General features: G+C 55.1%; 8 protein-coding genes across 8 annotated transcripts; 2 read left to right on the top strand and 6 right to left on the bottom strand.

The window, feature by feature from the left end:
- Positions 1 to 45: 45 nt before the first annotated feature.
- Positions 46 to 1,875, bottom strand: ColSpa_08655 (uncharacterized protein; the record flags this gene model as incomplete). Its single annotated transcript, XM_049274867.1, has 3 exons — positions 46 to 840; positions 893 to 1,193; positions 1,325 to 1,875. The coding sequence occupies 3 exons, from the start codon at positions 1,873 to 1,875 to the stop codon at positions 46 to 48; spliced, it is 1,647 nt and encodes a 548-aa protein (XP_049130824.1).
- Positions 1,876 to 3,576: 1,701 nt separating this feature from the next.
- Positions 3,577 to 4,448, top strand: ColSpa_08654 (uncharacterized protein; the record flags this gene model as incomplete). Its single annotated transcript, XM_049274866.1, has 2 exons — positions 3,577 to 3,641; positions 3,710 to 4,448. 2 exons carry the CDS (start codon positions 3,577 to 3,579, stop codon positions 4,446 to 4,448), a joined length of 804 nt encoding a protein of 267 aa, XP_049130823.1.
- Positions 4,449 to 4,595: 147 nt separating this feature from the next.
- On the bottom strand, positions 4,596 to 5,348 carry ColSpa_08653 (uncharacterized protein; the record flags this gene model as incomplete). The annotated part of the gene is made up of 2 exons (XM_049274865.1): positions 4,596 to 5,240; positions 5,301 to 5,348. The coding sequence occupies 2 exons, from the start codon at positions 5,346 to 5,348 to the stop codon at positions 4,596 to 4,598; spliced, it is 693 nt and encodes a 230-aa protein (XP_049130822.1).
- Positions 5,349 to 5,962: 614 nt separating this feature from the next.
- On the bottom strand, positions 5,963 to 7,042 carry ColSpa_08652 (putative RING finger protein; the record flags this gene model as incomplete). The annotated part of the gene is made up of 1 exon (XM_049274864.1): positions 5,963 to 7,042. One exon carries the CDS (start codon positions 7,040 to 7,042, stop codon positions 5,963 to 5,965), a length of 1,080 nt encoding a protein of 359 aa, XP_049130821.1.
- A 1,290-nt stretch (positions 7,043 to 8,332) lies between these two features.
- ColSpa_08651 (kinesin light chain) lies at positions 8,333 to 11,521 on the bottom strand (the record flags this gene model as incomplete). The annotated part of the gene is made up of 2 exons (XM_049274863.1): positions 8,333 to 10,482; positions 10,558 to 11,521. The coding sequence occupies 2 exons, from the start codon at positions 11,519 to 11,521 to the stop codon at positions 8,333 to 8,335; spliced, it is 3,114 nt and encodes a 1,037-aa protein (XP_049130820.1).
- A 493-nt stretch (positions 11,522 to 12,014) lies between these two features.
- On the top strand, positions 12,015 to 13,503 carry ColSpa_08650 (DNA replication regulator SLD2; the record flags this gene model as incomplete). Its single annotated transcript, XM_049274862.1, has 2 exons — positions 12,015 to 12,156; positions 12,326 to 13,503. The coding sequence occupies 2 exons, from the start codon at positions 12,015 to 12,017 to the stop codon at positions 13,501 to 13,503; spliced, it is 1,320 nt and encodes a 439-aa protein (XP_049130819.1).
- Positions 13,504 to 13,677: 174 nt separating this feature from the next.
- Positions 13,678 to 14,628, bottom strand: ColSpa_08649 (uncharacterized protein; the record flags this gene model as incomplete). The annotated part of the gene is made up of 1 exon (XM_049274861.1): positions 13,678 to 14,628. One exon carries the CDS (start codon positions 14,626 to 14,628, stop codon positions 13,678 to 13,680), a length of 951 nt encoding a protein of 316 aa, XP_049130818.1.
- Positions 14,629 to 15,403: 775 nt separating this feature from the next.
- ColSpa_08648 (thioredoxin) lies at positions 15,404 to 17,408 on the bottom strand (the record flags this gene model as incomplete). The annotated part of the gene is made up of 3 exons (XM_049274860.1): positions 15,404 to 16,234; positions 16,288 to 16,870; positions 17,275 to 17,408. 3 exons carry the CDS (start codon positions 17,406 to 17,408, stop codon positions 15,404 to 15,406), a joined length of 1,548 nt encoding a protein of 515 aa, XP_049130817.1.
- Between the last annotated feature and the right edge of the window lie 1,352 nt (positions 17,409 to 18,760).

Raw genomic sequence — 18,760 nt, 5'->3', positions numbered from 1 at the left:
ATCAATCTATGACTACGAGCGAAACATCAAAGCTTCACTGACACCTTACAAAGTCGCGTTCCTAACAATGCCATTCTCCGTGTACAGCAGTGGTGGTGTCTCAGGAGGGCTGCGACCGTTGCGGTACAGCCACAACCTGGAGAGGTCCTTGACCTTGACGGTCCTCTTCCTGTGCCTTCCCCTGACGTTATCATCGTGGAATTCAACCTCGTTCGAAAACCCGCGGCCAAGATATGAGACCTCGAATGCCTCGCGGGCGTTGGCCCCGGCATCGCCTTGCCGACCGACCTGAATCTCGCTCTCCATAAACTCGCTTTCGTCCGATGCGCCAATGAACTCTCCCGTCTCTGGGTCTCTAGCAAGAGGGAACATGCCGTCGAGGTAGTGCTGGCAGAACTGGTGACCGCCGCGTTCCGAGGCGCGCACAAACAGCCGCCCGATGAAGCGCGGCATGCTGTGGTCGGCAGTCAGGGACGTGCAGAAGTGGAGGACGCCCCAGATCGCCACAAAGTCCGTCGAGTGGGCGTAGTGCTCGACGTGGCCTATGGCCCTGTCTAGCGCCGCAGTCGACGACCGTGACGAGGTTGACGATGATTCGTTAGGGATGCTTGGCGTGCCAGAGTGACTCTTTTGGGTCTTGCTTCCGTTGCTCAGACTCGAGGCCTGGCGAAGGTCACCATTGGTGACTGGCGATATGGGACTGCTAACGGCGGCTCCTCCATGGGTCGTGGTAGTTGTAGTTAGAGTCATGGCGGCGGGGTTCCTCTGCGCCAAGGCCTGGGACAAAACATGGCGATGGGGATTGTTGAAGTGGTTTGCGGCGTTGCCGAACGTGTATACCTGATTACGTATTGTTAGCTCTGCTGGGAATGAGGGAGCTTTGCTCATTTACCTCAAGTTTCGCAAGGAGGTCTTGTGGGAGCTCCTGCAAAAGCCAGTCGAGAACGAGACCGCCTTCGATGCCGCCCTGTGAGTGCAGCACGAAAACAACCTTGGAGTACTGCGGGTTGTAAAGCGTCTCCTTGACGATGCGATAGCACATTCGCACATCGTACGTGGCGTAGCCCAGGTTTCGTTGGATGAGGCATTCGACAACGTCAAATAGGATTCCAGAAGTCTGGTTGTGGATACCCAGAATCGGCCGCTTGAAAGTGAGCGCCAGTCTATTGAGGTTGTTCTTCATCCAGTGGTCCCTAGTACGAGATCAGCACATGTTCAGTGGGGCAATCGATCATAAAGCTTAAAATAACAGAAAACACGAAGAGTCGAGTTGCTAAACGACAAACGGAAAAAGACCAGATAAAGGTAAGGTATCTCAACTTACCCTACAGCAACACCGTTTAGGAAAATCCACTTCTCGTGGGCGTGCTCCGGCAGCTCTGGGGCGTACTTGGGGTCCGAGGTGTATGTGAGCGTTGGGCCATTGAGCAAAAGGCAAAGCAGATAGTTGACGGCGAAAAAGGCGCCCAAAGCGAGGCCAGCCACCCAGATTGGCAAAAGAATGGCGAAAGGCAAGGCCAGAATGAAGGCGATCTGCAGAACACACAGAACAACGTGCATAAAAATGCAAAAGAGATTCTGCCTCGTAAAGGCCAGCTCGTCGAGGTCGCCAGAGTTCGCCGGGGTGACGGGCCAGACGATCCACGGCAACGCCCAGATGTACTGAAAAAAGTAGTAGATGTCCCAGGCGAGCAGCTTGTAGGGAAAATCGGTATACGAGTAGCTGATGACGGAGCTCCCTCCGACCTGGGAGCCCAGGAATTTTGTCGAGCCCATCCTCTCCTTGAGCAGGTTGGCGCGCTTTTGTTGTCGTGATCGATAGCGCACCCCAAACTTTTCGCCCAAGCCTGGGATGGAGAAAAGACCGCCGGCCATGACGACGGGAATTTCGAGGACAATATACAGCCAAGAGGGAACGCGGGGTAGTGGCAGCAGTGACGACGGTGACAGGAAGGGCATCTGATCAAGTGACCGGCGGGAGGAAGGTGGGTGCTCACGCGGCATTATATCGTGGGGAAGGAGTATGGAGACGGAGGGCGGCGCCGGTGAGACACGAACAAACTCCAGCCATCAACCCGGAGATCCTAGTCTCCAGGTAGACTCGGTACGCAGGGTGCGCACACCATCATCAAGGTCGAGAGGAGACGCAGGTGCAGGGCTGAGTTGGCTGAAGGGGCCGAGATTGACGACGGCGTCGCTCTTGGCTGATCACTGGACCAGGGCCACTTGCCAATTAGGGGGGCGCCGGCCGTCAGCGGCTAGGGCGCCGCCCCGCTGCCGTTGTCTGCCCGTTGCCTTACCCTTTCTTCAGGTGCCACCATTGTTCTTTTTGGGGGGGCTGAGATGAGCAAACAGCGAGATGAGATGCGCGGAAGCGGCATGCAGTCAGATCTGGGCAGTGCAAGAGGGACAGAAAGGATACGCGAGGCTCTGGGATTCCCTTCGTATGCACGAAAAGAAAGCCAATAGCGGCCGACCCGCCATTCGTGTTGCAATCGGAAGAGCCCTGTAAGCCGTGCCTTGGGGTCGTCTGAGGTGCATGTGAGCGTCTTACAGGCTGCAGCCCATGCGCCCAAAACCGTTGGAGAGAGGAGACAGGTAGCAGGCTCGAAGAAAGGCCAATGAGAGTCTCGGGGTTGTCGTCATATCTGACGTCGCGCGCCCAGCCAATCGGCACGCCCAACCCGGGAGTCATCCTTAGGGGTCCGAGGCATACATTGCGATCCTCGCCGAAAGACACCAGGCAGCCTTGGAAGAGTCCGTGTAACAAGACTGCAGCCTTATGGTCAACTTTTGAGTTTGGTTTTGTTTTGGCAAGCTGCGTGGCTGGGGACTGGTCTGGCTGACCATGAGCTGACTGGGTAGGTCCGAGTGCAGCGATGCATCGTTGTCAATTGACTTCCAACTGCCATACCCGTCGACTGTTCCGACCTCGGGAGAGACAGGGCAAGGCTTGGCTGTCAGCATTATCGCGAAGAAAGCTCGGCCCACGACAATACGCAGATCTGTCGCAGCCAGCTTTCAGCCCCAATGCGAGTTTTTCGATGTCGACACACATTGTCCAGATTGGGTATGTCTGCCTCGAACCTCGGCAGCACCGTTAATGTTGCTCCTTGGACTGATCGCTTTCGTCGAACAGTACAGGGCAAGGTTGACTTTGGAACGCGATACTGCGGAGTCACCGAGACTGCGGTTGTCCAAATCTTCACTTGTGTTTGCGATGCCGAAGATGGCCTTCGTCATTTTGGTAGACTAAGAGCGTGACCAACGGACGTAGGTAGTTGAAGAATTCATGAGGAATGGACGGCCTTGAAACAGAAAATACTTGGTACTTGGAATATAGGATGAACTGCTAGGCACTGGTCCGTGCGCCGAGCAACGACGCGGGACACCGGTGCTCTTCTCCAAACAGCCATTTGTTTGGTGGGGCACTTTGTAAACATTGAACCTCTCAATCCCACACCAAACATCCCACGGAGCCGGTCTGCGTCGAAGCAGCAGAAACCTCAATCGCCCACAGCGCGCAAACTACACATCTCAATAGCTCTAACTGAGTCCCGAAGCCGAACCGCCGTCATGTCAATGCTCTCAATCCATCTGGAGCAGATAGCTCTCTCCTGCGAGGGCATCGACTCTCTCCCGTACGCCTCGCTCCCCCGCAATCTATTCGATCGAGTGCCCTCGAAATACTTGGCCAAATTCCTGACAGATGCATTAGCTTCCCGCCTCCGAAGATCTTCACAAACGCAATGCTCTACAACACCGACATTACCTCCCTCATCCGCGACACCGAAGCCCACGAGCGCGCCCTCTTCTCCGTGCCCCCTCCCCCGCCGCCGCAATCCTCGTCCGCCTCACAGAACCCCGACCAGAAACCCGCCACCAGCCGCCGCCAGACGGTGTTCAACGTCGCCTCGGGCGAAGTCACCACCGGACCGCCCCCGGGAAGCTCCCGTGGCGGCGTCGGCGGCATGGGCGGGCCCCGTCGACACACCGCTGTCTCGGCCGTCCTGGGCGGTGACCTTCACGCGCAGCTGCGCCGCGGCGAGCGACAGGCGGCCAGCAAAGGCGGCGATGTTGACGTCGAGATCCTCCTCAAAGGCGCGACGAAGCTGTGCGGCGTATACGCCCTCCCCGGCGCGCTCGAGCGGATCCCGCAGCTGCGGTCGCGGTACGCCCACCAGACCAACACGTTGGCCTACTACGAGGCCAAGGTCGCCGAGCACCAGGCCGCGCTCGAGAGGATGAACAAGGACCACTGGATGAACGAGGGCGACGAGGGGCAGGAGGACGAGCAGGAAGATGAGGACGAGGGCGAGGACCTCATGACGGAGGACGACCTGCGGGCCGAGGAGGAGGTTGTGCGGGAGCTCGACAAGAAGAAGCGCGAGCTGCAGCTGCGGCTGCGGGCGATGGAAAAGGACCTGGGAGGATTGCTCAACATGTGAAAGTCGGACGGCGCTTTTACAATGGTTTTTTACGACATGATACCCAAAATGCGACGAGGAATTACACAATGTGATTTTGAACTTTTTTTTTTTTTCCATTTTCTCATTCAGCATACAAAGAAAAGGAGAACGCTGGGGTTTGACCGCTCAACATGACAGTCCGTCCTGTCCGCTCGACCCCTGGCCGCCCTTTTCCTTGGCCGCCACAATCTGCCCCAGAAATTCGCCCACATCCTGCGCGCCGCCGATTTCGTACTTGTCGTTGATCACAAAGTGCGGCACGCCACGGACGCCCATCCGGTACGCATCCTCAACCTGCTTGTCGACCTCCTGGCCGCCCTTGCCCTCCTCGAGCCACTTCTTCACCTCGTCCCTCTCGAGCCCGCCCCGCACCGCTGCGTCGACAATCATGTCCCAGCTCGTCACGTCGCCGTCCTCCTCAAAGTAGCTCTTCATGATGGAGTCCACGACGGCGTTCTCGACCTCGGGGCCCTTGGACTTGGCCAGCTGGATCGTCCGGTGCGCGTCGCGCGTGTGCCCGACCTTGCCGCCAAAGGTGAAGTTGATGCCCTCGGCCTCGCCCATCTTCTTCATGCGCGCGTGCATCATCTCGAGCCGCTCGGCGCCGAAGCGCGCCGCCATGCGCTCAACGACCGGCTCGCCCTTGGTGGGCGCCGTCGGGTCGAGGTAGTAGGCCTGCCATGTGACGTTGAAGTTGTCGTCCTTGCCGCCGGGGTACGTCTTCTTGTACAAGTCTATCGCCCGGTTCAGGCGGGCTTTGCCGAGGTAGCACTTTTTGGGAGATGGTGTTAGTGGGGTTAACAATGAGATTCATCAGTGAGAGAGTCTTACAAAGGGGCAGACGGGGTCTGAGATGACTTTGATGTTGATGTTAGTCATTTTGCTTGCTTGCCGTACGGCGTTCATTCGCTATAGATCACAGTGGTGAGAGAAACTTTAAAAAATTAAACGGCGAATGATGTCTGTCAAGTCTTTACTAGTTACGGGATTCAAGATGTAAAATACGTTGTGAGACCACCTCGGGTTTACAAAGTAAGGCGGGACTCCGCCCAAAGTGCCGATGTCTTTTGATTACCAATCAGTTGTCGGAACCCGACCCGGCCGGAATCTATTAGGGAGTGTTGGCCCGGCGGGTTTGCTCACATTCCACTGTAGTGCCTCATTTCATCGGCGAGTCCACTCCCCGCCATTATTCAGCCCAGGAGCGAGCGACAAAGGCGGCACTGTGAAGCTTCCGGCACGTTGGATAAGCTTTCAGTCCGGCACTTGACTTGCTGCGTTACATTTCATGATTCGTAGAGGTCGAATGCCCTGCTTATCGACCCTGTCATGCCAGGTTCTAGTGCGGGCTGATGCACGGTCCCGCTCTAGAGGTTGTCTCGGACTGTCGCAATAGTCTAGTAAATAAATAAAAACTCCACAAATAATTCCGCCACCGTCGCAATGGAAAACATAAGGGGGTATCAAATGGTCTGGGTCGTTCTCCCCCGAGCTTAGTCAACGGTGTATCGCGCCGTCGCCTCTCTCAATCTCTCGTCATTTCGTGACCGGCGCGACTCGTAGGGTTCGCGCCGGTACCTGCGTCGCTCGTCTCTTCTCCACCTCGAAGGATAGATGCCCTCGGCGCCTTCTGAGGATCCCGCCCGATCGGCCGTGCCGGGACTCTGTGATCGCCGCCGCTTAGGCACAACATCTGGGTATTGCACAGCACGATCCCAGCTCTCTAGCGACATGTAGGGACTCCGCAACCATGCTCTGAGCTCGTGGAGCAACAGTCGCGTGTTCTCCCTTCCCAGAAACTCCTGGATCAGCTCCTCGGCCTGGCCCATGCTGCCCTGCATATCGACGGTCTTAAGAATCGCTATGATGTACTCAAGGAGGAATTCGGCATTGTTTGCCCTGCGTCGCCGAACAGGGTCGGCGTCCTGAGATCGCGCATCGTGATCGGGTGATAGAAACTCGAAAACCTGCAGCTCTCGGCGGAGAAACGTGCGCGCGCGCGAGACGAGCTCGGCATCGGAGGCGAACAGCTGCGGCGTCAGGTCTCTGTACCTCGATATCCGGTTCGAGCCAACATGAAGCGAGTACAGTTGGTTGCGGTAGACGGCCCGCCGACGTGCAATCACCTCGTCTTGAGAAGGCGTGAAGGTCCGGGTCGGATGCGCATTTGGTCGCGGGCGTCGGGGGCGCGCCTGTGAGTAAAATCGCCTCGTCTGTTGGCTCGGAGGAGAGGTTCCCGCAGCTTTGGGCTTTTCCTGCAGCCGCTCTGGAGCTTTGAACGTTTTCCATTGCTGTCGGTCGTCGCTGAAATCGTAGCGGACCTCCTTGATCTCAGTCTTACATAGCGGGCATGCCGTTTGCTGCTCCAGCCATGTCACGAGGCAGAGGTAGTCGAAATTGTGATGGTGGCAGGGTTGCGCCTCACAGCCTTCGGTGATCTCCTCTAGGCAGATGACGCAGCAGTCTTGGAGCTCGGTCGATCGCGAGGATATCTCCTGTAGTGTGGTCTGCAAGACGGCTGAATGGAGATCTCGGGAGGTTGAGTTCTCGCCGGTTGCCGCTTCGAGGGACATGCCAAAGGTGCAGAGTTCCGAGCAAGACGGTGTCGAGGTGATGAGGGACGATGAGATGGAACTGCTGTGTCTGGAGGGGTTGTGACTGAGTGTTGTACGTTTGTTAGTAAGCGGGGTTTAACTGCTTGACCTGCGATTAGATAGTGTTCAAATCCCAAATGCTCGGGATGTTACTGGGCACAGACCAGTCCCCAGGCACTACATCCACCGTAAGGAGCTAAAGTTTGCTTCTTGACCATAATGACCCAGACTGCCGCATAAGGGCAGCAAGGAATAGTCAAATTGAGCAAGCAGGCACTGTATCAGTGTAAGAACATGCTCCGGTAGCAAGGATCATGGGCACAGGCTTGCTCCCGAACTTCTCCATATTTGTTCCCACTGCTTTCATACACTTCAAAGGTAGCTAAAACAATTCACCCAAGGTGTCGAGAGTCTGACCGTTTTAATATTGTTGCTTCGTCCAAGCCTCTGACTTCGATACCCTAGAGAGTTGGTATACGCACCATGCTTATGGGCAGAATTCACAGAGGCCGGAAGCCTGAGTTGTGATGTTTTATTCTTTTCACGTCCCAAACGAACGAGAATTTTGGTTCTAGGTATGACATTATTGTCGAGTTTCTTTCATTCATTTTTGGAGGCTCATGTCAAAATCTATATTGTAAAGCAACTGTCGTCGTACCCAGCCTGGTTTCACCACTGCCGGAGACGGCAGCCTCGCTCAGTTGCAGATGTACAGTACTAGGTCATACGTCTGGTAACAGAAATAAGGATAAACCCATTGTGACGTGACCCCAAGCGAATGGGTTCCTTCTGCAACTGCTGATTGGGTTATCCTTTTTGCCGTTGTAACACTTTTACCTTGTAATTACTGTACTTTAAAAAAATAGGATCGTTCAACTACCGCACTTACATACATGTACATAACCACACTAGGGGACTAATCGCCGCGCAATGGCTGCTTGCGATACGTTGAAAGTGCATTCGGGCGAAAGCATGAATAAAGAGATGCGGATGAAGAGAAGCTCAGCTAGAAGTGGTGGCTAAGATGCCTCACTTTCCTCAGGAACGTGTTCCAAATAATAGAAAATAGCTGCCTACACAACGCAATCGAATCAATAGCACCGCCTTGCAACAGGCAAATGCAAAGGTTATAAGAATATTTGTTACATGGCACGTCCATATAACAGGATCCTGGTCAGGAGGGTACCTGATCGCAGGAAAACGAAGGGTGCACCAACTACAGGGGCCATCTGTTAATATTTTATTCAGTAGGTAGTAAACCCAGTCTATCTAAGAGGCCGAACTAGAGACTGAACTAGAGTCCGTCCAAGCTTCTAAACTGGCCTGGAGGTCAAACTGTACCCTACGCGTGAAGGGATGATCTGGCCCAAGCAACTTCTTACTCAATTTAAGTGTCTGCTCAAACAACTGCTCCGCTTCTTCGTGCGACCCTAGGCAATCAAGTATAACTGCTAGGTTGCCCATGCTGCTGAGGGTATCCGGATTCTCTAGCCCCAGCACCTTTTCCCTTAGCTCTAGTGCTTGCCGCTGCATTTGCTCTGCCTCTTCGTACTTCCCCTGATTGTTGAGCGTAATTGCTAGGCTGCCCATGCTCCTGAGGGTATCCGGATTCTCTAGCCCCAGCACCTTTTCCCTTAGCTTAAGTGTCTGCCGATTCATTTGCTCTGCCTCTTCGTACTTCCCCTGCTTGTTGAGCGTAATTGCTAGGTTGCTCATGCTCATGAGTGTGTCCGGATTCTCTAGCCCCAGCACCTTTTCCATTAGCTTAAGTGTCTGCCGATTCATTTGCTCTGCCTCTCTGTACTTCCCCTGATTCTTGAGCGTAATTGCTAGGTTGCTCATGCTCATGAGTGTGTCCGGATTCTCTAGCCCCAGCACCTTTTCCCTTAGCTTAAGTGTCTGCCGATTCATTTGCTCTGCCTCTTCGTACTTCCCCTGATTCTTGAGCGTAATTGCTAGGTTGCTCATGTTTATGAGTGTGTCCGGATTCTCTAGCCCCAGCACCTTTTCCCTTAGCTTAAGTGTCTGCCGATTCATTTGCTCTGCCTCTCTGTACTTCCCCTGCTTGTCGAGCGTAATTGCTAGGTTGCTCATGCTCATGAGTGTGTCCAGATTCTCTAGCCCCAGTGCCTTCTCCTTTAGCACTAGTGCCTCCCAGATGATTTGCTCCGCCTTGCCATAATATCCCAGGAGAAAATTGCTTATCCCTGTCCTATCCAGCAGATCCCACAACCCCTCTTCGTCTGTACACCAGCCCCGTACTTCCAAGGCCGCTTGCGCATGGGGTAAGTAGGACATCCACAGTTTTCTATTCCCGTGGTGTGGCCAAGGAAACATCTTGGAAAGCCAGTAAATCGTCTCTGTTACCTGCTCTTCTTCCTTCCTTTGTTCCCTCAGCCAGTTCCGCATCACCAAGCGCACCAGTCGATGAATATCGAACCTGTCCGCAGCATCGCGCTGCAAGATAAAAGCGTAGGCTATCAAGGTGCCAACTGCCTCGTCGGTATCTATTTCGTTCTCTCCAGGGGACAACAGTGATCTCGGAATGTCTTTCTCTCCGAGGTAGCAGATAAAGCTGAGGTACTTTGCTGCTAATGGACTGTCCCGTGAGATGTGTTCAAAGGATATCAACCACGTCGTGGTCACGGGGTTTTGGATAGACTCGTATCGATCTTGATCGTCGAATTCCTTGCTTAGTAGCTTTACTAGCTCAGCATTACTAGAATTGCAGTATTCGAGATATTTCGACACAGTTACGTTTGTGTTTGCGGCCATATAAGCAGATGCTTGGCGAATAGCCAAAGGCAGGTAGGCAAGTTGTTCGAGCAACTGTGCCGTGCTGTGGTCATCGTTGATCTGCCTTTTGTCTAAGCCGTTGCGTAGGAGCTGAGTAGCTTCTGTAATACTCATCTCACGCAGCCGCGTGACTTGCCCAGGACTAAATCTCACTGCGGCCTGGAGGTTCCGGGTTGTAAGCAGGATAGAGCCGTTCCGACTGAAAGGAAGATACTTCGTCAGCTTATTAGAGCCAGTGAACAGCAATTCCATATCGTCGGCGTTATCGATAATAAGAAGCCAGCTACCAACGTCGTTCTGTTCCAATGCAGCCTTAACTAAGCTTTTAACGTCTGCTTGGTCGTCCTCGATGCCTCGGATATTGAGCGCTTGGCCGATCTTGCGATAAGCGTTCTCAAACATAGCCATGTCAACGGCTGGTACCCAGAACACGGAGCAGCCCGGGTTTACATTGCGAACGCGGTAGGCGGCTTCGATTGCGACTTGTGTCTTTCCAATCCCTCCGAGACCGACAATCGCAGTTCTCTGGCAGGTGTCTTCATATGCACTCGGGGGGATCCTTTCAAGAAGCTGTGTCAACATCGCATCTCTGCCAACAAAGATTTCATTTCGTCCAAATGGAACTATAAAGTAGGATTTTGGACGAACTAAGAGGTATTAGCTAGGCTCTCAGCTATCAATTTATGTGCTTTACCTACAGTCCTCTGTGACATCTGAATTGCTCGACACTAACGGCGGGATGGTATACAGCAACTCTTTCGCACATGCTGCTGCCGTTACTGCTGCGTATGGTTGCCAACGCTTGTTCTTGTGCGCGTCGGCATAATCGCAGATGCCACGAATGACAATGAAAGGGAAATTATTCATCAGACCAGCTGCCTCCATCTCAAAGCACAAGACGCCTCCTAGTTCCTGACTGTATCTGTCGCGCGTAAGTCCGTCCTTCATCACCTGATTTCCGGATGCGATGTTGCCGAAGAAGAGAACTGGGTCTGTAGTTGCGCGCGCGTCCCTGTCAACTATGTCTTCTGAACGGCATTTCTTGCATGTGGCTCCGGTGATATGCAATGCTGATGCGTTATAAAGGCTGTCTTGATCAGGGCCTGGCGACGCAAACCTCGATCGAGTAGATGGAGTGAGCTTGGACAGATGGGTGAGGACTTGCGTCTTGCCTCGAAAATCGTTAGCGCGGAGCTTAGCCAAGGCGTTAAGGAGTATCGTGGGTGGCGCATTGAGGCTCCCGGTGCGAGTGATCCGACCATCGGGCCCCGTCTTCCCAAAATCATACTGGATCACTCCACCATGCTGCCCTGCCGGCTGGCTGATCACGACGTCGCCAAGCCGGATGTCGATGTCTTCATCGAGATTTGGAACGCCACCACCGACACCGACAAGGATGCTGAACCGGAGCGAGGGGAAACTATTCTTCATTTGGCTGGCTACCGTGGCTGCTTGGGCCGTACCCATCTGGCCGGCGGGCATACAAGCAGCCACGACATTGTGGTCGCCGACACGGCCGAAGGAGTAGACGTTGGAATCGGTCGGCTGGGACGGGAGTTCAGCAAATTCCTCGTCCATCATCTCCGCCGCGGCTGCTAGCTCGATGGGCAGGGCGCAGACCCATCCGACTGTGAAGTCACGGGCGGGGACGGATTTGCCCATGTCGTGGTCAGTTCTGGTGGACTCAGCCACGAGGCGGCACTGTCAAAAGACTAAGCGAAGGACCAAGATGTAACACAGATCGTAGCACTAATCAGCAGTTTGTTTTGGTAGAGAACTTCTACACATACTGAGACCTTCTAGAGATACCAGCATTTTGTTCTCAGCCTCGTCGTGAGGGGTCATCCGTACACGTGAGCATTGCTACAGCACCGAATATGCAAGTGTCTGTATCCGGACGTTGCATGGTTATAGGAGGCTGATCCGTAGTGGGGCCGGCGTGGGGTCAGTGCACTGATGAACCCGCTGCTGGGCGACCGTGGACCTTTCGCGTTTAGTGGTTTTCAAGTGTCGCGTCTCGATCGCGTTCCTCCGCCTCCACATCAAAATCCGCCCAGGGTACCTTTGACTACCTGGTCTGGTTGTCACATCACTTCCTGTCGAGTCAACCTACCTCCAATGACGTATATGCCTTTCAACTGACAACCAGCTCGACATGGACGACCAAACGAGGGCTGATTACGAGTCGCAGTCCCAGAAGCTTCGTGCTGAGCTGAAGAGCTGGGAAACCTCCTGGGCAAAGTCCCATGACGGAAAGAAGCCCGGCAGAGACGACATCAAGCGCAACGCCGACATAGGTATGTACAGTTTTAGTCTCAAACACAACAGGTGTAGGTGACTAATTGTTCATTTGCAGCACAAAAATACAAACAGTACAACAAAATCCGTGACGTGCTTTCTGGAAAGATCCCTCCGTTTCCGAAAGAAGAGCCACGGCCAAAGAAGCGAAAAGAAGACCCCCGCCAGCGACGACGCCTTCCAAGAAACAAAAACATGCCGAGACGCCTTCGAAGAGAAGATGGAACCCTGACGATGCTGGCCTCGTCAGTACACCCTCGATATCCAGAACGCTATTCAGCCCCGCAGCACCGAGATCGATTGGCCCTACGCCGCAGCGCGACGGCCGCGTGCTTGGGCTTTTTGACCTGATGGTAGAGCGCGAACTCGGCACACCGTCAAGAAAGAATCGGGACCTGAATACTTCCGCCGATGCAAGAACGATGACGACACCGCGGAAGCGCGCAACGCCCACAGACGAAGAGGATAATGCGAGACTCGGGCGGACGCCCATGTCGACAAGCAAACGACAGATGCTGGATAGCTTCATGACGCCATTGAAGAACAAGGATTCCGAGGCACTTGATGCCAAAACACCTACGACTGTATCGAAACTTCAGTTCAGCACTCCGTCCTTCCTTAAAAGACACACTCAACCGCCGCCTACCAAGGACGACGACTTTGTAGCCCCGCCCTTACGTTTGCCCCGGAAGCCAATGGTTCGGGGTCTCAGCGCCATTGTTGCGAGTCTCAGAAAAGTGGAGGAGGAACACCTGGACAACGATGACGACCTCGATGCTCTCCGTGAAGCGGAAGGCGAAGTCGTTCGGCCAAAAGCGCCTCCAAAGCCGAGGGATGAGATGCTGGCTGCCGACAGCCAGGTGCACCTGCCTTTGGGTGGCTTCGACGACGAAGGCCTGTACGACAGTCCTGATGAAGAGCAGAAAGGACGGGATGGAATGCCACTGAGAGTGTACAAGAAGAAGGGTCAGAAGCGAACGACAAGAAGAGTCAACATGAGGCCTATTCACAGCAAACGGCCATCCGGTCCAGTCGAGGATGGACAAGAAGAAGAAGGCGACGAAGAGGCCGTGCCGGAAACACAAGCCAACGGTGCAGCAGATGATATGCAAGATGAGCTTGCAGATGTGGGATCCGGCTCGGACGCGGAATTCGACGAGTCGGCTTCGAAGACTAAAGCCACAAAGACGAAGGCTGCAAAGAAGACGGAGAAGGTGGGGACAGTCAAGAAGGCTGTGAGAAAGGTAAACGAGATGGCGCACACGAATTTCCGGCGGTTGAAGTTGAAGAACCACGGCGCGAAGGGCGGGCCGGGATACAACAGCAAGTTCCGACGACGACGCTAGGTCGGCAGTTGCATTGGAAGGCGTTTGCATGGAAAGCGATATCCCATTTTACGGTGTTGATGACTTAAATGCCCAATATATCATTGTCATGGACTACTCTTTTGCACATGGTCTTCTTTCCTATACCAGCAGCCTCAGTAATGTACTGTGTTGTATTCCATTGTATTGCATCGTTCAGAGCCACTTCGTGAGACGACTCTTGGCACGCAGCATCAGGATAAGGAGGTAAAAGGTCGCAAAGTCGCAACTAATGGACACCATGAGCCATGACAGGCCCGCCGAGAAGGCGACGCGATTAACAAGAAACCGGTCTTCGTCGACCATATCTGCCGGAATCTCACCATCCTTCTCCGACAACCATTCCGTCTCGTCCCAGACGGCTTCTTTCCCAACGTCGCACATCTCCAGCTCCACAAACTTACTGACCAGGTCGTGGCCGCGGCTGATTTGTCGTTGGACTCTTCGCAAGCAACAATGAGTTTGATCGCTTCGGGCCATAGGCATAGTGCCCTCCCCCTTGCGGAATACAGGCGGTATGGACGCCTCGATCCTGTCTCTGTATCCCTCGCACTTGTTCTCGATCGCCGCCAGCAGCCACACAAGCGTGAGATGGTCCTTGAACAGCGCCCACATCCAGCAGAATGCCAGGGCGGCCTGCAACATCATATTCCTCGCCACGTCCCGCGTCTCCAGACTGCGCGACTGGGCGCCGCAGCAGTTCTTCAGCGCCTGCTGCCGGTTGAGGATCTCGCGGTAGGACCGCAGCCGCGCGGGCGGCGACTTGTACAGGTGAGGGCACCACTTGTCCATCTTCTCCCTCGCGTGGTCCTCCTGGTGCCACCGCTCGTGTCGAAAGGCGTTCCAGAAGCTGTGCAGGTTCTCCGAGATCTTCCGCAGGAACGGGACGGAGGCGTAGAGTTTCTCGTGGCAGATCGTCGACCAGTCGGTCGCGAGCACGGCGTAAAGAAAGAAGCCGACTATGTCGCTGACGAGGAAGCTTGGCGTGAGGCTTGGCCCGTACAAGATGCCCGTGATGTCGACATGGAGCTCCCTGATGCGGCGACCCAGGCCGAAGCCTGACGTTGCTTTAGAGGGCTTCGGCGGCGGCTGCGATGGAGTGTCCATGCCTGTTGGTGTTGCTGATTCGAACCTCGCAGTCTCGCAATGCGGTCCCTCACAGCTGCTGCTGCTGGAGCGTGGGAAACCAGCCCTTTTCACATGCCACGCCATCTTGGCCAACGTTATGTTAGCGCCCGCCATAAGCACAGGTGAAGAAGCAAATTCCCATTTTCGGACGCGCCGAGTCCTGAACATGCGCTGGCAGGATTCATGGGGTTTCAAGGGATTGTATCTTCCATGTGGGGGAGCTGCTGATACTCACGGACTACGTCGCATCTGATGTAAGACGGCGCCCCATGTAAGCACTTGACCCGATCCCCTTGTCCCACCCGCTGATTCGGGTTTAACGAACGAATCTGTCTGGTTTAGAGAACGAAGCGCATGGTAGATCCTGCGCTCCCTGGGAATTTCTATTTGGCACAAGTGAGCCCGCATCCTTGCATCGATGCTTGGCCATGACTGGCTGAGTCGGCTGGCGGTCACACCAAGCAGCTTTTTTGATGTTCTGGCTTCTCTCCTCGACACGGGCAACTTCATGACTGGCTAGTTGAAGTACCAGCTTTTATCAGCTTGGCACGCCGTACGAGAGGGGAGCTTATCAGCTTACCTTCTCGTCCGGCAACTAACCTATCAGAACTTACAGCCTATCGTACGACAAGCACGAATCAGATTCCGGCTGCCGTTTCACGCCAGACCACGCTGTCAGGATCACCAGCACCGATGCCCTCTCACATTCGCTACTTCCACGCAGACGACCAACTCTGAAAATATTAATTCATATCTACTGAACCTCTTGAGGTGCTGCTAGCGTCGTCACGATTGGGGCTTTCTCGGGTTCTAGTCCGTTTGCTGATGATGCGTAAGTATCTGTAGCCTCCTTTTTATCCAAGCCATTCGCGGATGGCTTCGCCTGCTCAAGCTCCTCTTGTGCTTGGGCATTCAACCTCACCCACATCTTCTTCCTTAACTCTAGACCGTCGAGGAAGACCTGGAACCACGACGGGTCATACGGCGGCAATGCCCTGCCGACACCGTTCTCCGGCTCGCCGGCCAGCGCGCGCACAGTCTCAAAGTACTCCTCAAAGTGCGGGTGCACAAGCGAGAATTTGATATCGTCGCCCTTCTCCGCAATTCGGTCCGCCTCCCACTTGGCTTGCTCCTCGGCCGGCGGCAGCCTCGCTCTCCCAGCCAGCACGCGCGCCGCGAGGACGGCCTGCCACTCGAAGATCTTGAATGTCAGGCCCGCCGCCACGGCGCCAATGAAGAGCAGTGTTGGGTCGCGGTGGTAAATAACGTGCTGGTACAGCCCGGGGACGCGGTTGTTGCGGACCTCGACCGAAGGCAGGAACGGCAGCGTCCAGGTGAAGCCTGTAGCGAGCACGATGTTGTCGACGTCCGCGACAGAGGTCCCATCTAAAAAGTGCACCGTCCGACCGTCGATGCGGGAGATTGTGGCGCGGCGCGAGATTTGAGGGTGGTTGAATGCGCCGTCGCCAAAGTAGAGGTTTGCTTTGCGGCCGTTGACGACGGAGTAGACGGGAAGCTTTGCGGTTTTGACGAGGTCGACCGAGATATCGGCTCCCGACACGGAGGCACCTACTATGACGACGCGCTGGTTGCGGATTAGTCCAATGGCTCAATGTCCATTCGTGAGAGGCGGCATACCTTGTCGCGGAACTGGTCTCGTCCGCGGAAGTGCTTGCTGTGAATCACGCTCCCCGGTCGAGCCTTTTCAAACTCCTCAAGACCCTCAATGTAGGGGATGTAAGGCACCCAGTAATGGCCCGTCGCGACAACAACAGCATCAAACCACTCAATCCACCACTCATCCCCGTCCTCGCCCTCCCTCCTCAACGTCACCTTCCACTCGTCCCCAACCTTCTCAGCTAGCTCCACCGTTGTTCTGTACGATACGAAATCCTGGTACCCGTTGCGGTTCACAAGCCCCTGTACAAAATCCCGGACGACGGTCCAATGGCGAAAGGGCGTCTCGGGCCCGTGCAGGGCGATGGAGTTCTCGGTGCGCTGCTCGGGGAGGGACTCCTCGGAGAAGGACATGGGGATGGCGTCGACATTGGTCTCGAGATAGGGGTAGATGCCGGACTCGGTGAAGCGCGGCGGCGAGGGTTTCGGGAGTTTCGGGGTTCGGGCCGGGAGGGTCTCCGGGATCGGGATGGGGCGGTCGGCGGTGCGGGATGCGAGGGCGGGGAGGTCGGTAAGGTGCGGCGGAGGGGTCTGGTCGCCGACCCTGGGGAATCGGATGGTCAGCGCATATTAAGGTGGTAGCTTGATCAAGCTCTGTCGCATCGCATCTCATTGCTGTCGTCCCATGGCTGGATGTACATGATTGCATCGTTCGCTTCATCTTTCGACATCACGTACGCCAGGTTACTCAAACACTAGGCGGTGTACTTTCACCAGACTTCAGATTGACCATCCGGGTACTCATACACTTCTCACCCTGTACGCAAAGGCCTCAAGCTGTACCATGTTCCACGAGAAATAGCCAGTAAGCAACCTGAGGAGGCGCCGACCGGGATCTCGAACCATCAAGGTACCAGAGCACACTCCATATCAGCGCGACGTTGCCCCGCGTCGCATTCAATTGGGGAAACGCAAACGAATAAAACCGGGAGACGGAAAACAACTCACCAGCAACCGCCCGCGGCTTCTCGGCGTTCGAACACACGGATGACGTCGAATGTTTTCTCGCGGGCCAGGGCGTCGATGGTGATGGCCCCGGCTGGCCCCGCGCCAATGACTGCGACTCTTTTAATTGCGCCCATGTTTCTAGCACACTGGGGATAGATCTAAGAAACTAGCAAAAGAGAGAGAAGGAAAACAAGGTGAGACGAGAGAGAAGGAGAGAAATAGAATTGGCAGGCACCAGGAAACCGCCACGTGCAATTGGCAGAAAGTGCGAATCTGGCTCACCTTTTCACTTGCGCAAACGTCTCCGAGAGCTTGGTCCCGGCTCGCAGCGGGCGAGCGGGTGGAGGGGCACAGGGTGGCACCCCGCCAATGGCCCCTGGGAGCAGACCAATCACATCTCCGCAAACCGCCTGACGGGGTAGTCGCGCAGGGATGGGCTGCAGAAATATAGTAGAAGACAGTGAGAGACACGCTTCTCCGGCCAGGGGTGCGCCGTGTTGAGACTCGTGGAGGGGCGGATTTGGTCATCTTAGCGCTCGATGGCGTTATCCTTGGGGGAAACGTTGACGTTCTCTAGGTAGCGGCGTTATCGATAAGAGCTCTCTGGGTTAGGGGAGATGGATGCTCAAAAGTGTACGAGACCATCAAGGTTCCATGTCGGTTGCATCATGGTGTACGTACTGGACCCTGTAATTTTCGGGGACGGGCAAGACAGGCGAGCTGCATTGGCTTCTCTCTAAGATCAAGATGGGGAACGGCTCGACAGCAGGCAGGGGCAGGGGGTGAGGGCTGCCGTTGTGAGAGCCTGGCGAGGGAACCTGGATGGCCGACTCTAAAAGTGAAAAGCAGTTGAAGCAGTCGGCCATCTGGGCTAGCCCGGTTCGTTTGGTTGTTCGTTTCCGTCGCAAACTGCCGGTGATCGAGAGCCATGGATTCGCGGACCGATGACAAGATGGTGTGTAACACCCCGACGGACCGGTCCGTCATCGCGTCAGAGGACAAGCTGGAGTGGGATATCGAACAGGAGCAGAAGGCCAAGAGGAAGTATGCATACACATCACCATCGCATGGACACATGGCCAATGTACACAGGATGAGGCTCACCAGAATGTCAGGATCGATCTCACCGTCCTCCCGCTCCTCGTCCTCGGCTTCCTCATGTTCCAGCTCGACCGCATGAACCTCGCCAGCGCTCTGACGGCCGGGTTCGCAAAGGACATTGACGTCAGTCAGGACACCATCAACCTCGGAAACCAGCTCATGTTCATGGGCACCGTCGTGCTGGAGATTCCCTGCAACCTGCTTCTGCAATGGGTACGTTCTCACAAAGTGTTTGCTCATCATCATCATCATCCCTTTTCGCACTCCGCCCAGCGCATTCAGGATATCATGGCCATCAGACTAACCACACGCCAACAAAAGTTCGGCCCCCGGAAATGGATCTCCCTCCAAGTCCTTCTCTTCGGCCTCGTCGCCACCCTCCAGG

Source organism: Colletotrichum spaethianum (assembly GCF_022836535.1).
Source record: "Colletotrichum spaethianum MAFF 239500 DNA, contig23, whole genome shotgun sequence".
In the NCBI taxonomy this organism is placed as follows: domain Eukaryota; kingdom Fungi; phylum Ascomycota; class Sordariomycetes; order Glomerellales; family Glomerellaceae; genus Colletotrichum; species Colletotrichum spaethianum.
The sequence above is the reverse complement of the archived record's forward strand: the minus strand, read 5'-3'. Positions and strand labels throughout refer to the sequence as shown.